The sequence below is a fragment of the Tachyglossus aculeatus genome, chromosome 14 (genome assembly GCF_015852505.1).
Source record: "Tachyglossus aculeatus isolate mTacAcu1 chromosome 14, mTacAcu1.pri, whole genome shotgun sequence".
Classification (NCBI taxonomy): Eukaryota; Metazoa; Chordata; class Mammalia; order Monotremata; family Tachyglossidae; genus Tachyglossus; species Tachyglossus aculeatus.
Window position 1 is genome coordinate 49,279,411 of NC_052079.1, and position 25,044 is coordinate 49,304,454.

Genomic DNA, 25,044 nt, shown 5'->3' on the forward strand with positions numbered 1-25,044 from the left:
ATTTCCCCTTTAAGGCTAGGCCCGGAGTTATTTTTATTTGCGGGGTGGTGACAGGAACAGGTCCGGCGGCAAGCCGGGCTGCGGAGTGGGCTGCGGGCACCTCTCTCCACTGTTACCTGTTGTACTGGGGCGGGCCGGGGCGGGCCTGGCACGGGAGGCCGAGCCCTCAGGGCCAGGGACGAGACCCTGAGCCTCAGAAGCCCAGAGCCTCGGAGCCCAGGCCAGGAGAGGGTCGAGGACGGGGGTGGAGGGGAGGGGGAGGCGGGTCAGGGACCGGGGGCGGGGGCAGGAAGGAGCCTGGTGAGAGGAGAGGAGAGGAGCCCCGGACAGGACAGGGGACGGGAGAAAGCCCAGGAGAGGCCAGCAGGCACCAAGGATTCTCTGTCGGAGCCTCCAATGACAAGTGGAACCAAGGACACCAGCTGGGGGAAGACCTTCAGCTCCTAGCTGCCGCGCCGGACTCCGGGGCCTCCGCTTCTTCCCACCAAGATGATGAAGAGGCAGTTAAATTGGATGCGGCAGCTAGCCTACACCGGCAGCTCCGGACGGTAAGACCACCAGCCCCCCAACAACAAGCCCACTGCCCCCTTTTCTCCCTCCGGGGCCCAGCCAGAGACCCACTGAGCCAGGCCAGGAAGTGCCGAGGGATGGGGGGTAGAGGCTTGAGGAGGAGGAAGAGGACCTGTTAAGGGTAAATTGCCCAATTTCGTGACACTCCATCCAACCCCTCTGCTCCTGAATCTACTCTAAGCTGGAATTACCACCGCTCCTTGGTGGTGAGGGGGGATCCTGGGGACCCCTGCTTGGCAAGCCCCCTTCCCATCCACTTCTCACCGCCCCCTTCCCCTGGCCCGCAGGCCTCAGAGTTACAGTAGAAGCGGGAAGAGCTGGGGCAAAGGGAGGCCTCCTTGAGTCTCCCTTCCTTCAGCCTCCGCTGGCCCCCATCCAGACCAGGAGGGCAATTCTAATATCCTCTGGAATGGGATGGGGAGACACAGCCTCCAGAGAAACTCAGGCCCAGGAAAAGGGTAGGTGGGTCTCTCCAGGGGGGCAAGGGGAACCTCCTTCAGCTCCTCTGACTCCCCAGAAGCCGGGCAAGGGGTCTGGGAGTGAGATTTGCTTTCATTTTCTCCAAAGAGTTAGGGTAGCTCCCTCCTCCCTCCGCCGCTTCTCGCTTCTGCTTTTGCCCAGAGTCAGGTGAAATAAACGGGCTGCACCATTCCAGGTTTCAAAATCCAGCCATCCCCCTTGCAAAACAGAGTTCCCTCCCCGCTCCCTTCCTCTGCCTGCCACCGGCCCCTCTCTTCTCCCCATCAGCCGCAGGCCTGGAGGCTCTGAGGGTGTTATGGGGAGAGGGCTTCTCTGCTCAGTGCCTCGCTCAGCATCCCGCATTGACCGCATCCGGGAAGGCCCCCTTGGCCTCTCCCTCTGTCCTGGGTCTGACCCTGCAGTCCCAGTCCTGGAATGGTTTCGGTCACCCCCGCCCTTGGGCCACCTTTCCAGCTCTCCTGCTCTGGGCGGAGGAGGAAAGGGCCCACACCAGGGATTCCTGGGCTGGAATGTGCTCCGACTGGGAGGATTGGGGAAGGGGGAGGGGGATCTGAGAGGCAGAACCTGGCCTGTAATGGAAGAGATTTGGGGAGGGGGTTCCCCCTCTCCGGGCTGCCCCTTGGGCTACAGGGAGGGCCGACAGAGTCTCCTTCCTGCTGCCCCCCCACACTCACACGCTCCTGGCTCAGGCCAGGGGTGGGCAGAAGGGTCCTTTTGGGGAAGTGGGGGGCCCAGAGGGAGATGCAGAGAGCTCACCCCAGCCCGCTTTCACCCCCTCTCAGGGCCCAGGAGGCTACGGAGTTCTTGAGCGATGACCTCCTGCAGGTAAGGGTGTGGGCGAGGGGATCAGGGCCCGTGCGTGTGGGTTGGGGGAGCAGGCCCGAGCCTGCGTGTGCCTGCTTTCCTGAGCAGCAGGCCCTGGAGGAGGCGGGTGGGGTCCAGGTGGAAGCTCGCTCGGAGGCGTGAGCCACTACTGCTCCCCAGTCTGGATTCCTTTAGGAACAGACTTGGGGAGCGATTTTTGGAGGTGATGGGGGAGAATTAGGATGGGGTTCCATCTTCACAGTACCACCAAAGGATGCCGAGAAAGTGGGGGGGGAGGGACTGAGTACTCCCTGTTGCCCAGTATAACCTCTTCATTCCCCACCTAGGTGGAACAGAGGCTGGAACCGGCCAAGAGGGCTGCCCACAATGTGCACAAGAGGCTGCAGGCGTGTCTGCAAGGCCAGAGCGGAGCGGACATGGATAAACGGGTGGTGAGGGCACAGGGAGGCAGGAGGAGTTGGTGGGACGGGAGAGGCTTCAGCCCACGCACCAGTCCCCCCCCGGCCCCCATCTTCCTTATGGAGGAGAGGGGAATTCCTACCAGGAAAACCCAAGCCCCTCGTCCCTAAGTTCAGGGAAGGTTTTGGAGAGTGGGGGGCGGGGGCGGCAGGAGAACAGAATGGGGCCTGAAGTCCCAATGGAGGCCGCTTTGTTTTCCGGGCCCATCGTTGGGTTTCAACTGGTGCCGAGTGGAGCGGGAAGTTCATGTGGAGTGAGGTTCTGAACGGACCCGGGGCGGTGGCTTCCCATCCCGTGTGTTTTGATGGAGTGGACTGGGATTCCAATCAATCAATGGTATTTTTTGAGCGCTTACTGTGTGCAGAGCACTGTACTATGTGCTTGGGAGAGGAGCTTGTTGTGGGCAGGGAATGTGTCTGTTTATTATTGCATTGTATTCTCCCAAGCTTTTAGTACAGTGCTTTGCACACAGTAAGCGCTCAATAAATGCAATTGAATTGAATATAGCAAAGTTATATATATTACACACAGAGGGACAGGTACCAATTAATTCCCACCTGTGAATTCTCTCCCAGAGCTTAGTACAACGCTCTGCACAGCCCCCCATGGGACAACCTGATCATCTTGCAACCTCCCCAGCGCTTAGAACAGTGTTTTACACATAGTAAGCGCTTAATAAATACCGTTATTATTATTATTATTACAGTCTAGAGGGGGAAAAGGTTCCCATCATTGGAGCCTGACCTAGTGGGTGGGTGGGTATGGAGAGGGGACCAGTGTAGAAATGAGGGGACCCGAGAAACCTTCCTCTCATTCATTCATTCAATTGTATTTATTGAGTGCTTACTGTGTGCAGAGCACTGGACTAAGCGTTTGGGAAGTGCAAGTTGGCAACAGATAATGATGGTCCCTACCCACCAACGAGCTCACAGTCTGGAAGGGGCAGACAACAAAACAAATCTGTGCCTCTCAGTGCTTTCACTCTCACCCCCTGCAGAAGAAATTGCCCCTGATGACCCTGTCTGTCACTATGGCTGAGAGCTTCAAAGAGCTGGACCCCGAGTCCAGCCTAGGGTGAGTTCTGGGGAGACCCCGGGCACAGCCGCTCTCCCTCCCCCGTCGTCCCCTTTCCCCCTCCCCGCACACCTGTGGCCTTGGGAGTGTCTCCGTCTCTGGGCTGCCTGAGGCTTGGAGGACTGAGGCTCAGTCTCCACAGGAAAGCCTTGGAGATGAGCTGTTTCATCCAGAGCCAGCTGGCTAGAGTCCTGGCCGAGTTTGAGATTGCCCTGGAGAGAGACGTCCTCCAACCCCTCAACAAGCTAAGCGAGGTATCCCTGCCCCCTGTCCCCCTCCTCCCACTTCTCTACCTCCTCCCTCCTCAATCCCCCACCTCCTACCCCAGACCCTCCTCACCTCCCTCCTCCTTTCCCCAACCCTTCTCATCCTTCACCTCCTTCCCCTTGACCTCCTCACCTCCATCTTCTTCCCCCTGACCTTCCTCATTCTTCACCTCCCTCCTCCAACCCTTGTTACCCCATCTCCCTCCCACTAACCTTCCTCACCTCTCATCTCTTCCCCCCTCCACTCTTCTCACCTCTCATCTCTTCCCCCTTCCACCCTCCTCACCTCCCATCTCCTTCCCCCCGACCCTCCTCACCCCCCATCTCTTCTGCTCTTTCTGCATCAGCCTCCTCCAGAGTGGGGGGCAGATCATGTCTCTGACTCCTAACCCTTCCTCTCCCTCCCCTGCTGCCCAGGAAGAGTTGCCTTCCATCCTCAAGCACAAGAAGAACCTGCAGAAACTCACCTCTGACTGGAATGCCTTGAAAAGCAGGTAGGAGCAGAGTGGGAGGGTTGGTTTGATTGGTTTACGCTATTTAGTGAGCACCTTCGACGGGCTGAGCACTGTGCTAAGCACCGGGAAAAATGCTGCTGGGTAGATGGATGGGTAGAAGATGTGCTGTGGTGGGAGGGATTGCATCTAACTGTTAGCCCTCTCCGAGGACTGATGCACGATAGACTGGGCTGGAAAGATTGTGAGCCCGTTGTTGGGTAGGGACCGTCTCTATATGTTGCCAACTTGTACTTCCCAAGCGCTTAGTACAGTGCTCTGCACACAGTAAGCTCTCAATAAATATGATTGAATGAATGAAAGATGCTATTTTCTTTCTTCCGAGAAGTATGACAAGAGGGAGCCCACGGGCTGCTTTTCTAAGGAAGCTCTCATTCATTCATTCACTCATTCATTCATTCATTCGTTCATTCATTCATTCGTTCATTCATTCATTCACTCATTCGTTCATTCATTCACTCATTCGTTCATTCATTCACTCATTCGTTCATTCATTCACTCATTCGTTCATTCACTCATTCGTTCATTCACTCGTTCATTCACTCATTCGTTCATTCACTCATTCGTTCATTCACTCATTCATTCACTCATTCGTTCATTCACTCACTCATAATAATAATAATTTTGGTATTTGTGAGGCGCTTACTATGTGCAAAGCACTGTTCTAAGCGCTGAGCACTCATTCACTCACTCATTCATTCACTCATTCATTCATTCACTCATTCATTCACTCATTCATTCATTCACTCGTATTTATTGAGCACTTCCTGTGTGCAGAGCACTGTACTAAGCGCTTGGAACGTACAATTCGGTGACAGATAGAGACAATCCCTACCCAACAACGAGCTCACAGTCTAGAAGGGGGAGATTAGGGTGTTTATTAGACACTTACTATGTGCCAAGCGCTGTACTAAGCCCTGGGATGGATAAAGCAAATCGGGGTGGACACAGTCCTTGTCCCAGGTGGGGCTCACAGTCTCAATCCCCATTTTACAGCTGAGGTAACTGAGGCCCAGTGAAGTGACTTGCCCAAGGTCACACAGTTCATTCATTCATTCAGTCGTATTTATTGAGCTCTTACTGTGTGCAGAGCATTGTACTAAGCGCTTGGGAAATACTCTCGTAAATTAGGGTTTTTGTTAGATGCTTACTATGTGCCAAGCGCTGTACTAAGCCCTGGGATGGATAAAGCAAATCGGGTTGGACACAGTCCCTGTCCCACAGTCTCAATCCCCATTTAACAGCTGAGGTAACTGAGGCCCAGAGAAGTGAAGTGACTTGCATAAGATCACACAGTTCATTCATTCAATCGTATTTATTATTATTATTATTTATTGATGGCATGTATTAAGCACTTACTATGTGCAAAGCACTGTTCTAAGCGCTGGGGAGTTTATAAGGTGATCGGGTTGTCCCACCTGGGGCTCACAGTCTTAATCCCCATTTAACAGATGAGGGAACTGAGGCACAGAGAAGTTAAGTGACCTGCCCAAAGTCACACAGCTGACAAGTGGCAGAGCTGGGATTTGAACCGATGACCTCTGACTCCAAAGCCCGGGCTCTTTCCGCTGAGCCACGCTGCTTCCTGAGCTCTTACTGGGTGCAGAGCACTGTACTAAGCACTTGGAAAATACAATTCGGCAACAGATAGAGACAATCCCCACCCAACAACGGGCTTACAGTCTAGAAGGGGGAGACTAGTGTCAGAGCCGAGATTAGAACCCTTGACCTTCTAACTCCCAGGCATGTACTCTATCCACTATGCCATACTGAAGCAGCGTGGCTCAGTGGAAAGAGCCCGGGCTTTGGAGCCGGAGGTCATGGATTCAAATCCCGGCTGACTTTGGGCAAGTCACTTCACTTCTCTGTGCTTCAGTTACCTCATCTGGAAAATAGGGATTGACGTGAGCCCCCCATGGGACAACCTGATCACCTTGTAACCTCTCCAGCGCTTAGAACAGTGCTTTGCACATAGTAAGCACTTAATAAATGCCATTATTATTATTACTGCTTTTCTAATCCACCTTTCTCCCAGCCCCAGTGAGAACCAATCATCCATCGTAGTTATTGAGCGCTTACGGTGTGCAGAGCACTGTACTAAGCGCTTAAGAGACCGCAGTACGACAGAGTTGGTAGCTGCGTTCCCTGCCCAAGACAAGCTTAAAGTGTAGGGCGGTGGGAGGCACCCACTGATGGGCTCATTTGCCAGTAGCCCCCCAATTTCCTTGTCCGTGCTCCCGCCATTGGGGTAGGGGGACCGGCTCCTCATCCTGGGCCCAGGCTCAGTCCTCTCTCCCGTTGGCGTCTTCTTTAGGCTCAATCAGGTGACCAAGAACTTGGCCAGCGGCGGGACTGGACTGGGCGGGGGTCCCGGGGGTACCTCAGCAGCTAATAAGCTGGAGACGCTGAAGGAGGAGGAGGAGGAGCTGAAGAGGAAAGTGGAGCAGTGCAAGGTGAGAGGCTGGGGCCCCAGAGGGTGGGGACAGTGAGGACCCAAGGGGCGGAAATAAACATGGGCATCTTACACCCTCCAACACTCTCGACGTGACTTCTAGACCGTGAGCCCGCTGTTGGGTGGGGATCGTCTCTATATGTTGCCAACTTGTACTTCCCAATACTTCCCAAATTAATGTCTCCCCCCCACTAGACCGTAAGCTCGCTGTGGGCAAGGAATCTATTGCTGTGTTGTACTCTTCCAATTGCTTAGTACAGTGCTCTGCACACAGTAAGCGCTCAATAAATACGATTGAATGAAGGAGTGACATCTTATATATATACATATTATATATGTATATATGTTTGTACATATTTATTACTCTATTTATTTATTTTACTTGTACATGTCTATCCTATTTATTTTATTTTGTTAGTATGTTTGGTTTTGTTCTCTGTCTCCCCCTTTTAGACTGTGAGCCCACTGTTGGGTAGGGACTGTCTCTATATGTTGCCAATTTGTACTTCCCAAGCGCTTGTACAGTGCTCTGCACATAGTAAGCGCTCAATAAATATGATTGATGATGATGATGATGATGATGATGATGACCTGGGGTCTGGCTACGTTAGTTCGTATCTACCCCCGGGTTTAGTACATTGCCTGGCATAGAGTAAGCACTTAATAAAGTCATTCATTCATTCAACGGTATTTATTAATGATGGCATTTATTAAGTGCTTACTCGGTGCAAAGCACTGTTCTAAGCGCTGGGGAGGTTATAAGGTGATCAGCTTGTCCCACGGGGGGCTCACAGTCTTCATCCCCATTTTCCAGATGAGGGAACTGAGGCCCAGAGAAGTGAAGTGACTTGCCCAATGTCACACAGCTGACAATTGGCAGAGCCAGGATTGGAACCCATGACCTCTGACTCCAAAGCCCAGGCTCTTTCCACTGAGCTACGCTGCTTCCCTTATTTATTGAGCGCTTACTGTGTGCAGAGCACTGTACTAAGCACTTGGAAGAGTACAACACAGCAATAAATAGATTCCTTGCCCACAGCGAGCTTACAGTCTAGTGGGGGGGGGGGGAGAGACATTAATATAAAAATGCCCTAAAAAAAAAAATGAAGACCCTCTTTAAAATGTCTCTTTCCTGACCCTTTTCTTGGTGTTTCCGCAGGATGAATATCTGGCCGACCTGTACCACTTTGCCACCAAAGAGGACAGCTATGCCAAATACTTCATCAGTGTAAGTGTCCAAACTTCCCAAGCGCTTAGAACAGTGCTCTGCACACAGTAAGCTCTCAGGCAATACGATTGATTGATTGATTGATTGATTGAGTCCCTTCTCCCCACTCTGCCCTACTCCCCGGGGGGCACCGGGCTCCTGTGGGTACGGCCCCTCAGTCGGACGTGGTTTGAAGGTCCCTACCCTGCAGAAACTTTCAGACTAAAGGAGGCGGAAAGTACAGATGCCTGGGGCAGAGGGCAGAATGTGGTGTGAGCGGGCAAATCAATCAATCAATCAATCAATCGTATTTATTGAGTGCTTACTATGTGCAGAGCACTGTACTAAGCGCTTGGAAAGTACAAATTGGCAACATATAGAGACAGTCCCTACCCAACAGTGGGCTCACAGTCTAAAAGGGGGAGACAGAGAACAAAACCAAACATACTAACAAAATAAAATAAATAGAATAGATATGTACAAGTAAAATACATAAATAAATAAATAGAGTAATAAATATGTACAAACATATATACATATATACAGGTGCTGTGGGGAAGGGAAGGAGGTAAGATGGGGGGGATGGAGAGGGGGGCGAGGGGGAGAGGAAGGAAGGGGCTCAGTCTGGGAAGGCCTCTTGGAAATGATTTCAGGAGCACCTCCGGAGCCTGCAGAAGTGTGTGAGCGCTGACTGGCATGGTGGGAGTCAGATGGGGCAATCTGGAATGGCTTCATGGGGGAGACATTGATCAGACACAGCCGTCCCCCCGCCAAAGAAGCAGTGGGGCCTAGTGGATAGATCACAGGTCTGGGAATCAGGGGGACTGGGGTTCAAATCCCAGCTCCGCCACTTGTCCGCTGTCACGCAGTCACTTCTCTGTGTCTCAGTTCCCTCACCTGTAAAATGGGGATTAAGATTGCGGACCCCCTATAGGAGATGGACCGGGTCCAGTATAATAATAATAATAATGATGGTATTTGTTAAGCGCTTACTACGTGCAAAGCACTGTTCTAAGCGCTGGGGAGGTTACAGGGTGATCAGGTTGTCCCAATAATAATAATGATGGTATTTGTTAAGCACTTACTATGTGCAAAGCACTGTTCTAAGCGCTGGGGAAGTTACAGGGTTATCAGATTGTCCCAATAATAATAATGATGGTATTTGTTAAGCGCTTACTACGTGCAAAGCACTGTTCTAAGCGCTGGGGAGGTTACAGGGTGATCAGGTTGTCCCAATAATAATAATGATGGTATTTGTTAAGCGCTTACTGTGAGCAAAGCACTGTTCTAAGCGCTGGGGAGGGGATACAAGGTGATCAGGTTGTCCCACATGGGGCTCACAGTCTTAGTCCCCCTTTGACAGATGAGGTAACTGAGGCCCAGAGAAGTTAAGTGACTTGCCCAAAGTCACACAGCTGACAAGTGGCGGAGACGGGATTAGAACCCACTACCTCTGAGTCCCAAGCCCGGGCTCTTTCCACTGAGCCACGCTGCTGAAACTAACCCTAGTCCCTTCAGAGCCTGGAAAATGAGTCTATTCCCCACAGGCCCCCCAGTCCCACTGCGATGGTGGGCCCGGAGGCAGAGCCCCGCTGCAGCCATGTTCATTCATTCATTCATTCAATCGTATTTATTGAGCGCTTACTGTGTGCGGAGCACTGGACTAAGCGCTTCCCCTCTCCCCACAGCTCCTGGAGATTCAAGCCAGCTATCACCGCCAGTCCCTGAATTCACTGGACACGGCCCTGGCCGAGCTGAAGGAGAGCCACGGGGCGGCCGCAGGTACCCTGAGAGCAGCACTGTTCCTCTGCCCCCTGCACATCATGGAACCCCGCTGGGGGCAGGACCCGACTAAATCATCATCATCATCATCAATCGTATTTATTGAGCGCTTACTGTGTGCAGAGCACTGTACTAAGCGCTTGGGAAGTACAAGTTGGCAACATATAGAGACAGTCCCCACCCAATAGTGGGTAAATGCCTAAATGCCTAATGGGGGTGGAAGGGATCAGGGATGCAGGCCTTGGCCCCCACCACGGACCTGCCCTGAGAGAGAGGGTAGGGAGAGGCTTGCGTTTAGCACAGTGCTTGGCACGTAGTAAGCATTTAACAATGATGGCTATTCCTGGAAACGACACACCCTCCTCTGGAGTGTAACAAAAGATGACAGACCCGTTTCTCTGAGGAGGATCTGGGTTCTAGCCATTCCCAGGGGCGGTGGGATGGAGTAGGTGATCTCTCAAGGCCTCCTCCTGCCCTGGGGTGAGGCAAGTGGTGGAGCCCCTCAGAATAATAATAATAATGATGATGGTATTTGTTAAGCACTTACTACGTGCAGAGCACTGTTCTAAGCACTGGGGGGGATACAAGGTGATCAAGTTGTCCCACGTGGGGCTCACAGTCTCAATCCCCATTTTACAGATGAGGTAACTGAGGCTCAGAGAAGTGAAGTAACTTGCCCAAGGTCACACAGCAGACAAGCACTGCTCTAAGCACTGGGGAGGATACAAGGTGATCAGGTTGTCCCACATGGGGCTCACAGTCTTCATCCCCATTTTTCAGATGACGTAACTGAGGCCCAGAGAAGTGAAGTGACTTGCCCAAAGTCACACAGCTGACAAGTGGCAGAGGCGGAATTAGAACCCATGACCTCTGACCCCAAGCCTGGGCTCTTTCCACTGAGCCACACTGCTTCAGAAGAGAAGCAGCATGGCCTAGTGGGTAGAGCACAGGCCTGAGTGTCAGCAGGACCTAGGTTCTAATCTCAGCTCTGCCACTTGTCTGCTCTGTGAATTTAGGTGAGTCACTTCACTTCTCTGGGCCTCAGTTACCTCATAGGTAAAATGGGGATTAATGCTGTGAGCCCCATGTGGGACGTGGACTGTATCTACCCCAGTGCTTAGACCTGTGCCTGGCATTCATTCATCCATCCATTCAATCATAGTTATTGAGCGCTAACCGTGTGCAGAGCACTGTACTAAGCGCTTGGGAAGGACAAGTTGGCAACATCTAGAGACGGTCCCTACCCAACAACGGGCTCACAGTCTAGAAGGGGGAGATAGACAACAAAACAAGTAGACAGGTGACAATGCCGTCAGAATAAATAGAATTATAGCTATATGCACATCATTAATAAAATAGAGTAGTAAATATGTACAAATAAAATAGAATAATAAATATGTACAAATACATACAACTGCTGTGGGGAGGGGAAAAGGGGTAGGGCAGAGGGAGGAGGAGGAGAGGCAAGTCACTTCACTTCTCTGGGCCTCAGTTACCTCATCTGTAAAATGGGGATGAAGACTGTGAGCCCCACGGGGGACAACCCGATTACCTTTCATTCATTCATTCAATTGTATTTATTGAGCGCTTACTGTGTGCAGAGCACTGTACTAAGCGCTTGGGAAGGACAAGTTGGCAACATATAGAGATGGTCCCTACCCAACAACGGGCTCACAGTCTAGAAGGGGGAGACGGACAACAAAATAAAACATGTGGACAGGTGTCAAGTCGTCAGAACAAATAGAATGAAAGCTAAGGGCACATCATTAGCAAAATAAATAGAATAGTAAATATGGACAAGTGAAATAGAGTAATAAATCTGTACAGACATTTATAAAGGTGGTGTGGGGAGGGGAAGGAGGTAGGGCGGGGGCACTTAGTGCCTGGCACATAGTAAGCGCTTAGCAAATACTATTCCCCCTCCTTCCTCTCCCTCTCCTCCCCCTCTCCATCACCCCTGCCTAACCTGCTTCCCTTCCCCACAGCACCTGTATATATGCATATATGTTTGTACAGATTTATTACTCTATTTTACTTGTACATAGTTATTCTATTTATTTTATTTTGTTAATATGTTTTGTTCTGTTCTCTGTCTCCCCCTTCTAGACTGTGAGCCCGCTGTTGGGTAGGGACCGTCTCTCTATGTTGCCAACTTGGACTTCCCAAGCGCTCAATAAATACGATTGATGGATTGATTGATTTCCTTCCTCTCCCCCTCGTCCCCCTCTCCATCCCCCCCATCTTACCTCCGTCCCTTCCCCACAGCACCTGTATAAATGTTTGTACATATTTATTACTGTATTTATTTATTTACTTGTACATATCTATTCTGTTTTATTTTGTTAGTATGTTTGGTTTTGTCTCCCCCTTTTAGACTGTGAGCCCGCTGTTGGGTAGGGACCGTCTCTCTATGTTGCCAACTTGGACTTCCCAAGCGCTCAATAAATACGATTGATTGATTGATTGATTTCCTTCCTCTCCCCGTCGTCCCCCTCTCCATCCCCCCCCATCTTACCTCCTTCCCTTCCCCACAGCACCTGCATATATGTTTGTACATATTTATTACTCTATTTATTTATTTACTTGTACATATCTATTCTGTTTTATTTTGTTAGTATGTTTGGTTTTGTCTCCCCCTTTTAGACTGTGAGCCCACTGTTGGGTAGGGACTGTCTCTATATGTTGCCAATTTGTACTTCCCAAGCGCTTAGTACAGTGCTCTGCACACAGTAAGCGCTCAATAAATACGATTGATGATGATGATGATGATTAAAAGAAAAAGGAGTGGGGCTTTGCAGAAGAACCTTGGAGCTCTAGGATCTCCTCAGTGGGAGAGGGGAGTAGGACCCCGGCAGGGGTTGGGTGTCTCGGGCCATTTCCCACCTTTTCTTTCCTTCTCAGAGCCTAGCTCCCCGATGGTGGACACGCCAGTGGCCAAGGTGTACGGCGTGGCCTTGGAGGAGCACCTGAAGGAGTTGGGCCGGGACGTCGCTCTGCCCCTCGAGGCCTGCGTTATGATGCTGCTGGCCGAGGGCATGAAGGAAGAGGTGTGTACGCGGTACCTGGCTAGTCGCTGAGGTGTGTCATTCAGTCAGGCAGTCAGTTGTATTTATTGAGTGCTTATTGTGTACAGAGCACTGAACTAAGCGCTTGGGCCTTGGTGCTAGCGCAAGAAACGGACCCATTTCTTGCCAACAATCAATCAATCGTATTTATTGAGCGCTTATTGTGTGCAGAGCACTGGACTAAGCGCTTGAGAAGTACAAGTTGGCACCATATAGAGACGGTCCCTACCCAACAGTGGGCTCACAGTCTAGAAGGGGGAGACAGACAACAAACATATCAACAAAATAAAATAAATAGAATATGTACAAGTAAAATAAAGTCTTCTAGACCTCCCTTCAAGGCCCTGCTGAGAGCTCACCTCCTCCAGGAGGCCTTCCCAGACTGAGCCCCTTCCTTCCTCTCCCCCTTGTCCCCCTCTCCATCCCCCCATCTTACCTTCTTCCCTTCCCCACAGCACCTGTATATATGTATATATGGTTGTACATATTTACTACTCTATTTATTTATTTATTTATTTATTTATTTATTTTACTTGTACATTTCTATCCTATTTATTTTATTTTGTTGGTATGTTTGGTTCTGTTCTGTGTCTCCCCCTTTTAGACTGTGAGCCCACTGTTGGGTAGGGACTGTCTCTATGTGTTGCCAATTTGTACTTCCCAAGCGCTTAGTACAGTGCTCTGCACATAGTAAGCGCTCAATAAATATGATTGATTGATTGATTGATTGATAGACCTGCCCCTCTCTCTCCCCAACTGACCCTTTCCCACCCTCCCCACAGGGTCTCTTCCGCTTGGCTGCGGGGGCCTCGGTGCTGAGGCGGCTGAAGCAAGCCATGGCGGGCAACCCCAGCAGCCTGGAAGAATTCTGCTCCGATCCGCACGCGGTCGCAGGTGGGTAGCGGGGCCTAGTGGAAAGAGCACAAGCTTGGGAGTCAGAGGGTCCGGTTTCGAATCCCGGCTCTGCCAGTCGCTTGCTTTGTGACCTTGGGTAAGCCACTTCCCTGTGCCTCGGTTTCCTCAACTGTAAAGCCAATCGGCATTTATTGAGTGCTTACTATGTGTACGGCACCGTACTTAGCACTTGGGAGAGTACAATACGATAGAGTTAGCAGAAACGTTCCCTGTGAAATGGAGATCAAACACCTGTCCTTCCTCCTACTTAGATTGTGAGCCCCAGGTGGGACAGGGCCTGTGGGTGACCTAGTTAACTTGCACCTTCCCCAGCGCTTAGAATAGTGTTTGACATATAGTGCTTAACAAATACCATAAAAAAAGGGAGCAGGGGATGTGGGGAGCCCTGCAGGAATGCTGACCCTAACTCCCTGCCCTCCGCCTCCCCTTCAGGGGCTCTCAAATCCTACCTGCGGGAGCTGCCCCAGCCCCTAATGACTTTTGACCTCTACGACGATTGGATGAGAGCTGCCAGGTAAGGGAGGTGGGCAGGGAACGGAAACCGGTGGAGAGGTGGAAGAGGGCTGCCCGCTCCCTCCTCCAACTCAATCAATCAATCAATCAATCGTATTTATTGAGCGCTTACTATGTGCAGAGCACTGTACTAAGCGCTTGGGAAGTACAAATTGGCAACACATAGAGACAGTCCCTACCCAACAGTGGGCTCACAGTCTAAAAGGGGGAGACAGAGAACAGAACCAAACATACCAACAAAATAAAATAGGATAGAAATGTACAAGTAAAATAAATAAATAAATAAATAAATAGAGTAATAAATATGTACAACCATATATACATATATACAGGTGCTATGGGGAAGGGAAGGAGGTAAGATGGGGGGATGGAGAGGGGGACGAGGGGGAGAGGAAGGAAGGGGCTCAGTCTGGGAAGGCCTCCTGGAGGAGGTGAGCTCTCAGCAGGGCCTTGAAGGGAGGAAGAGAGCTAGCTTGGCGGAGGGGCAGAGGGAGGGCATTCCAGGCCCGGGGGATGACGTGGGCCGGGGGTCGACGGCGGGACAGGCGAGAACGAGGTACAGTGAGGAGATTAGCGGTGGAGGAGCGGAGGTTGCGGGCTGGGCAGTAGAAGGAGAGAAGGGAGGTGAACTCTTCTGCCTCCTCCCCGTCCAGCATGAAAGACCCAAGAAGCCGCCTGGAGAACCTGAGGGAGGTGTGTGGCCGGCTGCCCAGGGAGAACTTCACCAACCTGAGGTGTGTCTGGCCTGGGGGTGGGAGTAGCAACCAGGCCAAGGCCCACAAACTGGGTCTCCCCCACTGCCCCACACTCCGTAACCACTGGGCCAGTCAGGGACGGTGGGCCCGGCCTTCATCCCTGAGCCCTACATGGGAAAACCTGATGACCTTGTATCCCCCCCAGCGCTTAGAACAGTGCTTTGAACATAGTAAGCGCCTAACAAATGCCATCATCATTATTATTATTAAGACCCGAGCCCAGCTGGGAGCCGGCCTCTCCCACGGCAGGACCCCAGCCCCGTCCTGTCCCTTCCCTTCTTGGTCCCACTCACGCTCCCGTCCTCCTCAGGTACCTCATCAGGTTCCTAGCCAAGCTGGCCAAAGAGCAAGAGGTGAACAAAATGACGCCCAGCAACATCGCCATCGTCCTGGGGCCCAACTTGCTGTGGCCACCCGTAACGGAAGGGTGAGAAGCCCCGGGTGGGAATTGGCCCCGACTCAGGACCGTATCTCCGGGGTAAGGGGACCGGGAGATGGGGGCCGAGGAGGTTCCTAAGCCGGGTTCCAGCGGCGGTGTGGCCCGGGGCATCTGGCATCGGGGTTCCACATCCCGTTGGGGCTGCTGGGAGGACAGAATCAATCAATCAATCAATCAATCGTATTTATTGAGCGCTTACTATGTGCAGAGCACTGTACTAAGCGCTTGGGAAGTACAGATTGGCAACACATAGAGACAGTCCCTACCCAACAGTGGGCTCACAGTCTAAAAGGGGGAGACAGAGAACAGAACCAAACATACCAACAAAATAAAATAAATAGGATAGAAATGTACAAGTAAAATAAATAAATAAATAAATAAATAAATAGAGTAATAAATATGTACAACCATATATACATATATACAGGTGCTGTGGGGAAGGGAAGGAGGTAAGATGGGGGGATGGAGAGGGGGACGAGGGGGAGAGGAACAGAACCAAACATACTGTGTGCAGAGCACTGTACTGAGCGATTGGGAAGTACAAGTTAGCAACATATAGAGATGGACCCTACCCAATAGCGGGCTCATGGTCTAGAAGGGGGAGACAGAAGACGATAATAAGCGGGGAGGGGCCGCGGCAATCCCAAGCAGCCTTGTGACTTTTCCTCCCATTCCAGTGGGGCCTGTGGAGCCTGGCCTGTGCTGACAACCGCCCCCTTCCCGCGCCTCAGCCTTACAGGGAATTCATTGTTCTCCAGTGGCGCTCCTCCGGCCTCCAACTCTGCCTCCCACCTGCCAGTCTTGGCCGGGTTTTGTGAACCCGGGCCTAGATCCTGCTCCAGCTCTGGCCTACTAACTGGGCAACAGATAGCAGGGCTACCAACACCCTTCGTGCCATAATAATAATAATAATGGCATTTATTAAGCGCTTACTATGTGCAAAGCACCATTCTAAGAGCTGGGGAGGTTACAAGGTGATCAGGTTGTCCCACGGGGGGCTCACAGTCTTCATCCCCATTTTACAGATGAGGGAACTGAGGCACAGAGAAGTGAAGTGACTTGCCCAAAATCACACAGCTGAAAACTGGCCGAGTCGGGATTTAAACCCATGATCTCTGACTCCAAAGCCCGGGCTCTTTTCCACTGAGCCACGATGCTTCTCTGCTAACCTAGGGAACTGCCCCTTCCCGAGGAGGCCTGAATTCAGAGCATTCATTCATTCAATCATATTTATTGAGCGCTTACTGTGTGCAGAGCACTGTACTGAGCGATTGGGAAGTACAAGTTGGCAACATATAGAGACGGTCCCTACTCAACAGCGGGTTCACGGTCTAGAAGGGGGAGACAGACAACTAAACAAAACATATTAACAAAATAAAATAAATAGAATAGTAAATCTGTACAAGTAAAATAAATAGAGTAATAAATATGTACAAACGTATATACATATGTACAGGTATAGACATATATACAGACTGTATTTATGCTGTAAATATATATATATACAGCAGCAGCAATGGCTGCTGGGCTTGGAGAAGCAGTGCGACCTAGTAGAAAGAGTCTGGGGCCTGGGAATCGGGGAACCTGGGTTCTAATTCTGACTCTGCCACCTTCCTGTTGTGTGATCTTAAACAAATCACAACTCCTCTGGGCCACAGTTTTCCCCTCTGTAAAATGGGGAATCAAAACCAGTTCTCCCTCCCTCTTAAGTTGTGAGCACCCTTGTGGGACAGGGACTGTGTCTAATCTGATGACTCAACCAAGCAATGGTATTTGTTGAGCACTTATTGTGTGCAAAGCGCTATATTAAGCACTAGGCAGAGTATGGTATAATAGAGTCGTAGACCTCTTCCCTGCTCACAAGGAGCAGGGGAGGTTTACAGGGGGAGACAGACATTAAAATAAATTACAGGTATGTACGTAAGTGCTGTGGAGTTGAGGGTGGAGTGCATAAAGCGTATAAAGCCAATTGCAAGGGCCACAGAGAAAAGAGAGAGAAAGAGTAGGGGAAATGAGGGCTTAGTTGGGGGAAGGCCTCTTGGAGGAGGTGGGATTTGAATAAGTCTTTGAAGGTGGGGAGAGTGGTGGTCTATCAGATATCAAGGAGGTGGGAGTTTCAGGCCAGAGACAGGATGTGGGCAAAGTCACTAGCACAGTTCTTGGCCTATAGTAAGCTCATAACAAATACCACAATTTTCATGATTATTAGGGTTCACTAGGTGACCAAGAGGGGAGCTTCAGGCTTGGGGTCCCCTAGATGTCTGTGGACCCTCCCCTTCCCGTGGGTGGTCTAGGAGCCCAGGGAAGGTTGGGGAGGGGACTGACGGTTGGTGTCTCTCTGTGTCTGTCTCAGGGACCAGGCCCAGCTGGACGCAGCCTCCGTGTCGTCCATCCAGGTGGTGGGAGTGGTGGAGGCCCTGATCCAGAATGCAGACACCCTCTTCCCGGGAGGTGCGTCCCATGGGAGGGCTCTGGACCCTTCGCCCACCGCCCCCGGACCCGGGGGGTCACCGAGTGGCTGCGGGGTTTGTGCCATCCCTGGGCGAGTGTCGGTCTAAGAGCTAAGGTTTTGAGGGGGCTCTTGGGAGTAAAATCGGGGAGGGGAAACGGAGTGGGCGGCCCAGCCTGGCCTGGGGAGAGCCCTAGATTTGCTCTTCTTTTGTCTCCGCAGAGATTGATTTCAACGTGTCAGGCTTGTTCACGGCTCTCACGACCGCGTGCCCCTCCGATCCCGAGGACAAGGCCAGAGAAGGCCCCCCTGCCGAGGAAGCCCCGTCCAGGACCACCCCGCCCCCAGCAAAGGAAGGGTGAGATTGGGAGGGATTGCTGAGGGACGGGAGTGACCCAGAGAGGGCTGGGACTTCCCAAACACGTCCCCCCTCAGAATGCTTAGCCCATAGCAGCCCCCACAGGAGCCCCAGCGATCGCCCCCGCACCGGTCCCCCTTCCCCTTTACCGTAACCCCCGTAAGCTCTGCTCCTGACACTGGTTGGGTGGAGGGACTAGAGTTCGACTCAGGGCCGCGTGGCATCTCCCTTGCCTTTCTAACCCGAAAGCCCCCCCTTAGACTGTAAACTCGTTGTGGGCCGGGAATGTATCTGTTATATTGTTATATTGTACTCTCCCTAAGGTTTAGTCCAGTGCTCTGCACGCAGTAAGTGATCAATAAATACAATTGACTGACCGACTGACTTTCTCCCTGCAGCAGACCGGTACCGGAGCCGGAAAACCCACCGGAGGCTCCGGCCCAAGCCGAGGACCCATCCCGCAAGGGTGAGTCTCCTCAGAGCTAAGTGGGGTCTTGGGATCGTGGACCGTGTTCTTGTGGGGGGCTGAGGGAGACCAGGGTGCCCCCTCCAAAAGAAGCAGGGGCAGAGGATCAGAGAGGGCTCCGGAGCTGTCCTAGAGTAGAATCCTCCTAAAATCAGCTTGAAGAGTCCTACCGTTGAAATAAGCTGGCCACAGGGAGAAACAGCGTGGCCTAGTGCATGGAACACAAGCCCGGGAGCTAGAAGGACCTGGGTTCTAATCCTGACTCCACCACTTGTCCTTTGGGTGACCTTTGGCGAGTCACTTCTCTATACCTTGGTTACCTCACCTGTCAAAGTAGGGATTAAGATTGTGAGCCCCATGTGGGACAGGGCCTGTGCCCAACCTGATTAGCTTGTGTTCACTCCAGCGCTTAGTACGGTGCTTGGCACATAGTAAGCGCTAGGTAGGCAAATGCTATTAAAAATACATTTAAAGGATGAAAAAAAAGGGAAGGATTGACCTGGGCCTGGTGGCCTTGCCTAAATACAGTCATTTATTGGCTCTATTGAAAAGACTTTGTTGAGAAGCAGCATAGCCCAGGCGAAAGAGCCTGAGCTTGGGAGTCAGGAGACCTGGGCTCTAGTCCACTTGCCCGCTATAATAATAATAATAACGATGGCATTTGTTAAGCACTTACTATGTGCCAAGCACTGTTCTAAGCGCTGGGGGGAGATACAAGGTAATCAGGTTGTCCCATATGGGGCTCACAGTCTTCATCCCCATTTTACAGACGAGGTAACTGAGGCACGGAGAAGTTAAGTGACTTGCCCAAAATCACATAGCTGACAAGTGGTGGAGCCGGGATTAGAACCCACGACCTCTGACTCCCAAGCCCGGGCTCTTTCCACTGAGCTCTATGTGACTTGAGGCAAGCCACTTAACTTCTCTGGGACTGTTTCTTTATCCGTAAAGTTGGGGGTGATACCTAACAGTAATAATTGTGTTATTTGTTAAGGGTTTACTAGGTGCCAAACACTGTATTGAGTGCTGAGGTACAAGATAATCATACATGGGGCTCACAGTCTTAGTAGGAAGGAGAACGGGTATTGAATCGGGTATTAAGCGCTTAGTACAGTGCTCTGCACACAGTAAGCGCTCAGTAAATACGATTGATTGATTGAATCTCCATTTTTGCTTAGGAGGGAATTGAGAAGTGACTTTTCCAAAGTTACCCAGCAGACATGGGGCAGAGCAAGGATTAGAACGCAGTTCCTCTGTCTCCCAGGCTCCTGCTTTTTCCATTAGGCCACACTGCTTTTTCTGTTCTCCCTCTCTCCTCACCTCCACCTCGTTAGACTTTGAGCCCCAGGTGGGACGGGGACTGTGTCTAATCTGTTTACATTAGCAGATTATCTCAACCATTAGTCCAGTGCTTGGATTTAAGAAATACCAATCAATCAATCAATCAATCAATCATATTTATTGAGTGCTTACTGTGTGCAGAGCACTGTACTAAGCACTTGGGAAGTACAAGTCGGCAGCACACAGAGACGGTCCCTACCCAACAGTGGGCTCACAGTCTAGAAGGGGGAGACAGAGAACCAAACGAAACATAGTAACACAATAAAATAAATAGAATATGTACAAATAAAATAGAGTAATAAATACATTTATCATTGTTATTATTTATTAGTAGTAGTAATGATAACATTACCTTTGAGTTCACTGTTTGTTATAGTGAAGAGCGTGGAGATAATCTGGTTTAGTAACCGAAGCTAACAAGTTGATTTACCTAATTTAGGATCTTTGGCTTCTCAATTTTCCGTCGGTTTAAGCCGGCTTCTAAGTTGGGTCGTTTACTTTATTGATGGGTGCAGGGCCCTATATTAGGGAGAGTAATAAAAAAGAACTGGAGAGAGCAGGGGCTAATCTGGGAAGGCTTCATGGAGGAAGTGGGTTTGACTTTTTGAAGGAGCAGGGAGGGATGTTTTTGGCCGTGAGATGGAAAGGCGTGCAGGTGAGGCAAACAGCTGGAGCAGGGGCTTTTGAGGGTCAAATGGGGAAGAATTAAGTCCGCGCCAGTCGAGCAGACAGCCAGAATCGAGGAGCTGCAGGAGAGCAGGGGTCCAGTCAGAGCTGGGCTCTGGATGGGTCTGGAGCCCAAGATCAGAAAGAACCGGAGCCTCTGGTCCGATCATTCATTCATTTAGTCATTCGGTTGTATTTATTGAGCGCTTACTGTGTGCAGAGGACTGTACGAAGCGCTTGGGAGAGTACAACAATAAACAGACACGTTCCCTGCCCACCGTGAGCTTAACAGTCTAGAGGCGGGGAAGACAGACAGGAATACAAATAAATAAAATCACAGATATGTACATAAGTGCTGTGGGGCTGGGAGTGGGGAAGAGCAAAGGGAACTAATCTGTCAGGGCAACACAGAAGCGAGTGGGAGATGAGGGAAGGTGGGGTTTTGTCATAATCTTGGTCGGGGCTTTAGGATGATCAGGCCCCTCCCCTGCTCCGCCAGGGCTTTCAGGAGATGGTCTTGCCACTTTGAGGAGGCTGGAGGTCAGGGAGCTAGCAGGGAAACTGAGACCGTGTCCAAGATGGAAGCTGAGGAGGTGGGGATTTGGTTGTTGGCCGAAAGAGAATTCATTCATTCATTCGATAGTATTTATTGAGCGCTTACTGTGTGCAGAGCACTGTACTAAGCACTTGGGAAGTACAAGTTGGCAACAGATAGAGACGGTCCCTACCCAACAGCGGGCTCACAGTCTAGAAGGGGGAGACAGACGACAAAAAAAAACATATTAACAAAATAAAATAAATATGTACAAGTAAAATAGAGTAATAAATATGTACAAACATATATATATATACATACAGGTGCGGTGGGGAGGGGAAGGAGGTAAGGCAGGAGGGATGGAGAGGGGGAGGAGGGGGAGAGGAAGGAGGGGGCTCAGTCTGGGATAAAGAGGTGAGAGAGAGGTGAAAGATGAGAGAAGAGAGATGAGAGATAGAGAGCAGAGAGGTGGAGAGAGACAAAGAGGGAAGAGAGAGATGAAACAGAAGGAGACAAGAGACAGAGACAGAGAAAGAGGAAAGATGGAGGGGGAAGAGATGAAGAGGTGAGAGAGAGGTGAAAGATGAGAGAAGAGATGAGAGATGGCAAGCAGAGAGATGAGACAAAGGGGAGAGAGGTGAAACAGAGAGAAGAGAGATGGAGAGAGACAGAGATGAAAGACAGTGAGCAGAGAGATGGAGAGAGACAAAGGGGAGAGAGAGAGATGAAACAGAAGAGAGAAGAGAGATGGAGTCATCTGCTCTACCAGAGACGGAGGGAATTCTTCACACATCCACAGCATTGCTTTGAACCTCTCGAAGGCGAGTTAGCTTCTTCGGACCCCGCAGCAAAATGCTCAACGTGTTCGTTTGTTTCAAAGAGGGTGGCCTTCGGCTGGGAAGGGGAGCCCTCCTTACTCATCTCCCGTTGCCAGCAACTGGCCAAAACAGAAAGCTTTCTCGAGGGCCTCCTGAACTCAAGCCGTCCGGGGTCCAAGGCTCAGAGTGAGAGATGCCCGAGGGGAGAAGAGGGGAAGCGGGGACGGTGCTGAGGCCTGCAGAGCCGTAACCCTCTCTTCTTTCTCGTTCCTTTTTCTCCCCAGCAAAGCGCCCAGCCCCAGTCCGGCCTGTGGTGCCCCCACCCCCTCCGGCGCACCCCCCGTCCTCGCCGCCCGTGCCCCATTCCCCGACCGGGGCCTCCGGCAGCCCGGCCACCCCTAAGGCCCTTCCCCGGCGCCTGACCGGCAGCAGCTTGAAGGCTCCCTCGGTGCCCCCGCCCCTGCCACCACAGCCTGTCCGTCGCCTGAGCCGCCGTCCCTCCCTGGGCTCCCCGACCCCGAAGGGGGAGACCGAAGGGGTCGTCGGCCGAGGGCCGGAGCGCCCGGGAGACGTCTCGCCGTCGGAGGCCGGGGCTCACGCCGGTGAGGCCTCCTCTGAGGGACCCCGACCCAGGAGCCTGGCCGCCTCAGAGGGCGACTGAGCCAGGGCCAGCTCTCTTTTCTAACCAAGTTGCACTGGTTCCCCCTCACCATCTCTCTTTTTGTGGGCGCCTTCTCTTCAGCCCCTCTCCGAGCCCCCCTTTGACCTCGCCCTCTCCTGCCCACCCCAGCGACACAGCCTCAACTCCCAGATGGCGGTCAAAGGGTCCACTCTTTCAAAGTTAGGAGCCCCCCTCTCCACCCCAACCCCTCCACCCCGCCGACCCGCTCAAGACCCGGCCTCAGCCTTCCCTGTGGCACCACGGAGCAGCTCAGCTGGACTTTTTCTGGGACTCTGTTCCTTCCCCTCCACACCCCTGACCTCCCCCTCTCTGGCAGAGTCTTGGGAGCCAAGGGGTCTTGGCTTCATTTATAGAAATTTATTTTTCTTTTTTTCCCGCTGGTGTTTCTCGTTAATGCTGCTAACTTATTTTGGATCGACCTGGAGAGGCCGTCTAAGGATGGCTCTGTCGTTCCCCTGAAAACAAAGACTTGCGTATGTTTAAAGGAGGTTGGGGAAGTTTCTTCGAGTTTGGGTCCCCTCCCCTCCCTCGAATCTCTTTAGAGTTGGGGTTCATGCTTACCACGTGGGGGCCCTCCCACCCTTAATAATAATAATAATTATGGTATTTATTAAGTGCTTATGTGCCAGCCACTGTTCTAAGTGGTGGGGTAGATACAAGATATTCAGGCTGGACACAGTCCCTGTCCCACACAGGGCTCGCAGTCTTAATCCCCATTTAACGGATGAGGGAACTGAGGCCCAGAGAAGTGAAGTGATTTACCCAAGGTCACCCAGCAGACAAGTGGCAGAGCTGGGATTAGAACCCATGACCTTCGGACTCTCTGGCCCATGCTCTAACCACTAGACCATGCTGCCCCAGTTCCTCAACTGCTCCGCTGCTGGCTGTGCTGTGGATTATGCCCGCCAATCCTGTCCCAGCCAAGGCCATAATCATTTATGCCCACTCGCCTTCCGCCTGTAGTGAGTACCCCCACGTGCCTCCCCACAGCACAGCACTAGACATTTGGGGTTCCAGATATTGAATAGAGAAGCAGAGTGGATAGAGCAAAGACCTGGGAATCCAAGAGACCCGGGTTCTAATCCCGGCTCCGCCACTTGTCTGCTCTGTGACCTTGGGCAAGTCACTTCACTTCTCTGTGCCTCAGTTACCTCATCTGTAAAGTGGAGATTAATAATAATAATAATAATGATGGCATTTATTAAGCGCTTACTATGTTCAAAGCACTGTCTAAGCCCTGGGGAGGTTACAAGGTGATCAGGTGGGTCCCATGGGGGGCTCACAATCTTAATCCCCATTTTACAGATGAGGTAACTGAGGCCCAGGGAAGTGAAGTGACTTGCCCAAAGTCACACAGCTGACAATTGGCAGGGCCGGGATTTGAACCCATGACCACTGACTCCAAAGCCCGTGCTCTTTCCACTGAGCCACGCTGCTTCTCTAAGATCAATCAATCAATCAATCGTATTTATTGAGCGCTTCCTGTGTGCAGAGCACTGTACTATGCGCTTGGGAAGTACAAGTTGGCAACATATAGAGACGGTCCCTACCCAACAGTGGGTTCACAGTCTAAAAGGGGGAGACAGAGAACAAAACCAAACATACTAACAAAATAAAATAAATAGAATAGATTAAGACTGTGAGCCCTCTCTGGGACAGGGACTGTGTCCAACCCGATTACCTTGTATCTTCCTCAGCGCTTATTACGGTGACTGGCACCTAGTAAGCGCTTAACAAATACCACAACTATTAATAGAATAGAATTCATAGACATGGTCCCTGCCCCTTGGGTGCTTAAATTCTAGCAGGAGAGCCAAATGTTAGAATAAATTACAGGTTAGAATAAATTACAGGTAGCTTCCTTACAGGGACTAGATGCAGCTGAAGACAGACCAGGCCCACTCCTCCATCCCTCCTGCCCGGTTCAATCAATAAAGCGATCATATTTATTGACCACTTACTGTGTGCAGAGCACTGTACTAAGCACTTGGGAGAGTAAAATATAACAGACACATTCCCTGCCCACAAGAAGCTTACAGGTTCGGGCCCCAACTACAGGCAGAGCAGGCTTTAGAGTTCAGTGAAATCAATTTACTGAGCCACTAAGGTGTGCAGAGCATTTCCCCATAATAATAATAATAATGGCATTTATTAAGCGCTTACTATGTGCAAAACACTGTTCTAAGCGCTGGGGAGGTTACAAGGTGATCAGGGTGTCCCACGTGGGGCTCACAGTCTTCATCCCCATTTTACAGATGAGGTCACTGAGGCCCAGAGAAGTGAAGTGACTCACCCAAGGTCACACAACAGACATGTGGTGGAGCCGGGATTCGAACCCATGACCTCTGACTCCAAAGCCCGGGCTCTTTCCACTGAGCCACGCTGCTTCTCCCCATGTCCTTGGGAACTGGCTCA

The 25,044-nt window shown here is 51.3% G+C and overlaps 1 protein-coding gene across 1 annotated transcript; it reads left to right on the plus strand.

Annotated features, from left to right (window-relative positions):
• Positions 1–489: 489 nt before the first annotated feature.
• Positions 490–23,004, plus strand: SH3BP1 (SH3 domain binding protein 1). The gene is made up of 18 exons (XM_038756569.1): positions 490–548; positions 1,833–1,875; positions 2,202–2,306; positions 3,332–3,408; positions 3,551–3,662; positions 4,092–4,168; positions 6,501–6,639; positions 7,798–7,866; positions 9,534–9,627; positions 12,529–12,674; positions 13,475–13,586; positions 14,040–14,121; positions 14,774–14,854; positions 15,186–15,302; positions 17,668–17,765; positions 17,986–18,121; positions 18,520–18,587; positions 22,232–23,004. The coding sequence occupies exons 1-18, from the start codon at positions 490–492 to the stop codon at positions 22,606–22,608; spliced, it is 1,992 nt and encodes a 663-aa protein (XP_038612497.1). The 3' UTR covers positions 22,609–23,004.
• The last annotated feature ends 2,040 nt before the right edge of the window (positions 23,005–25,044 follow it).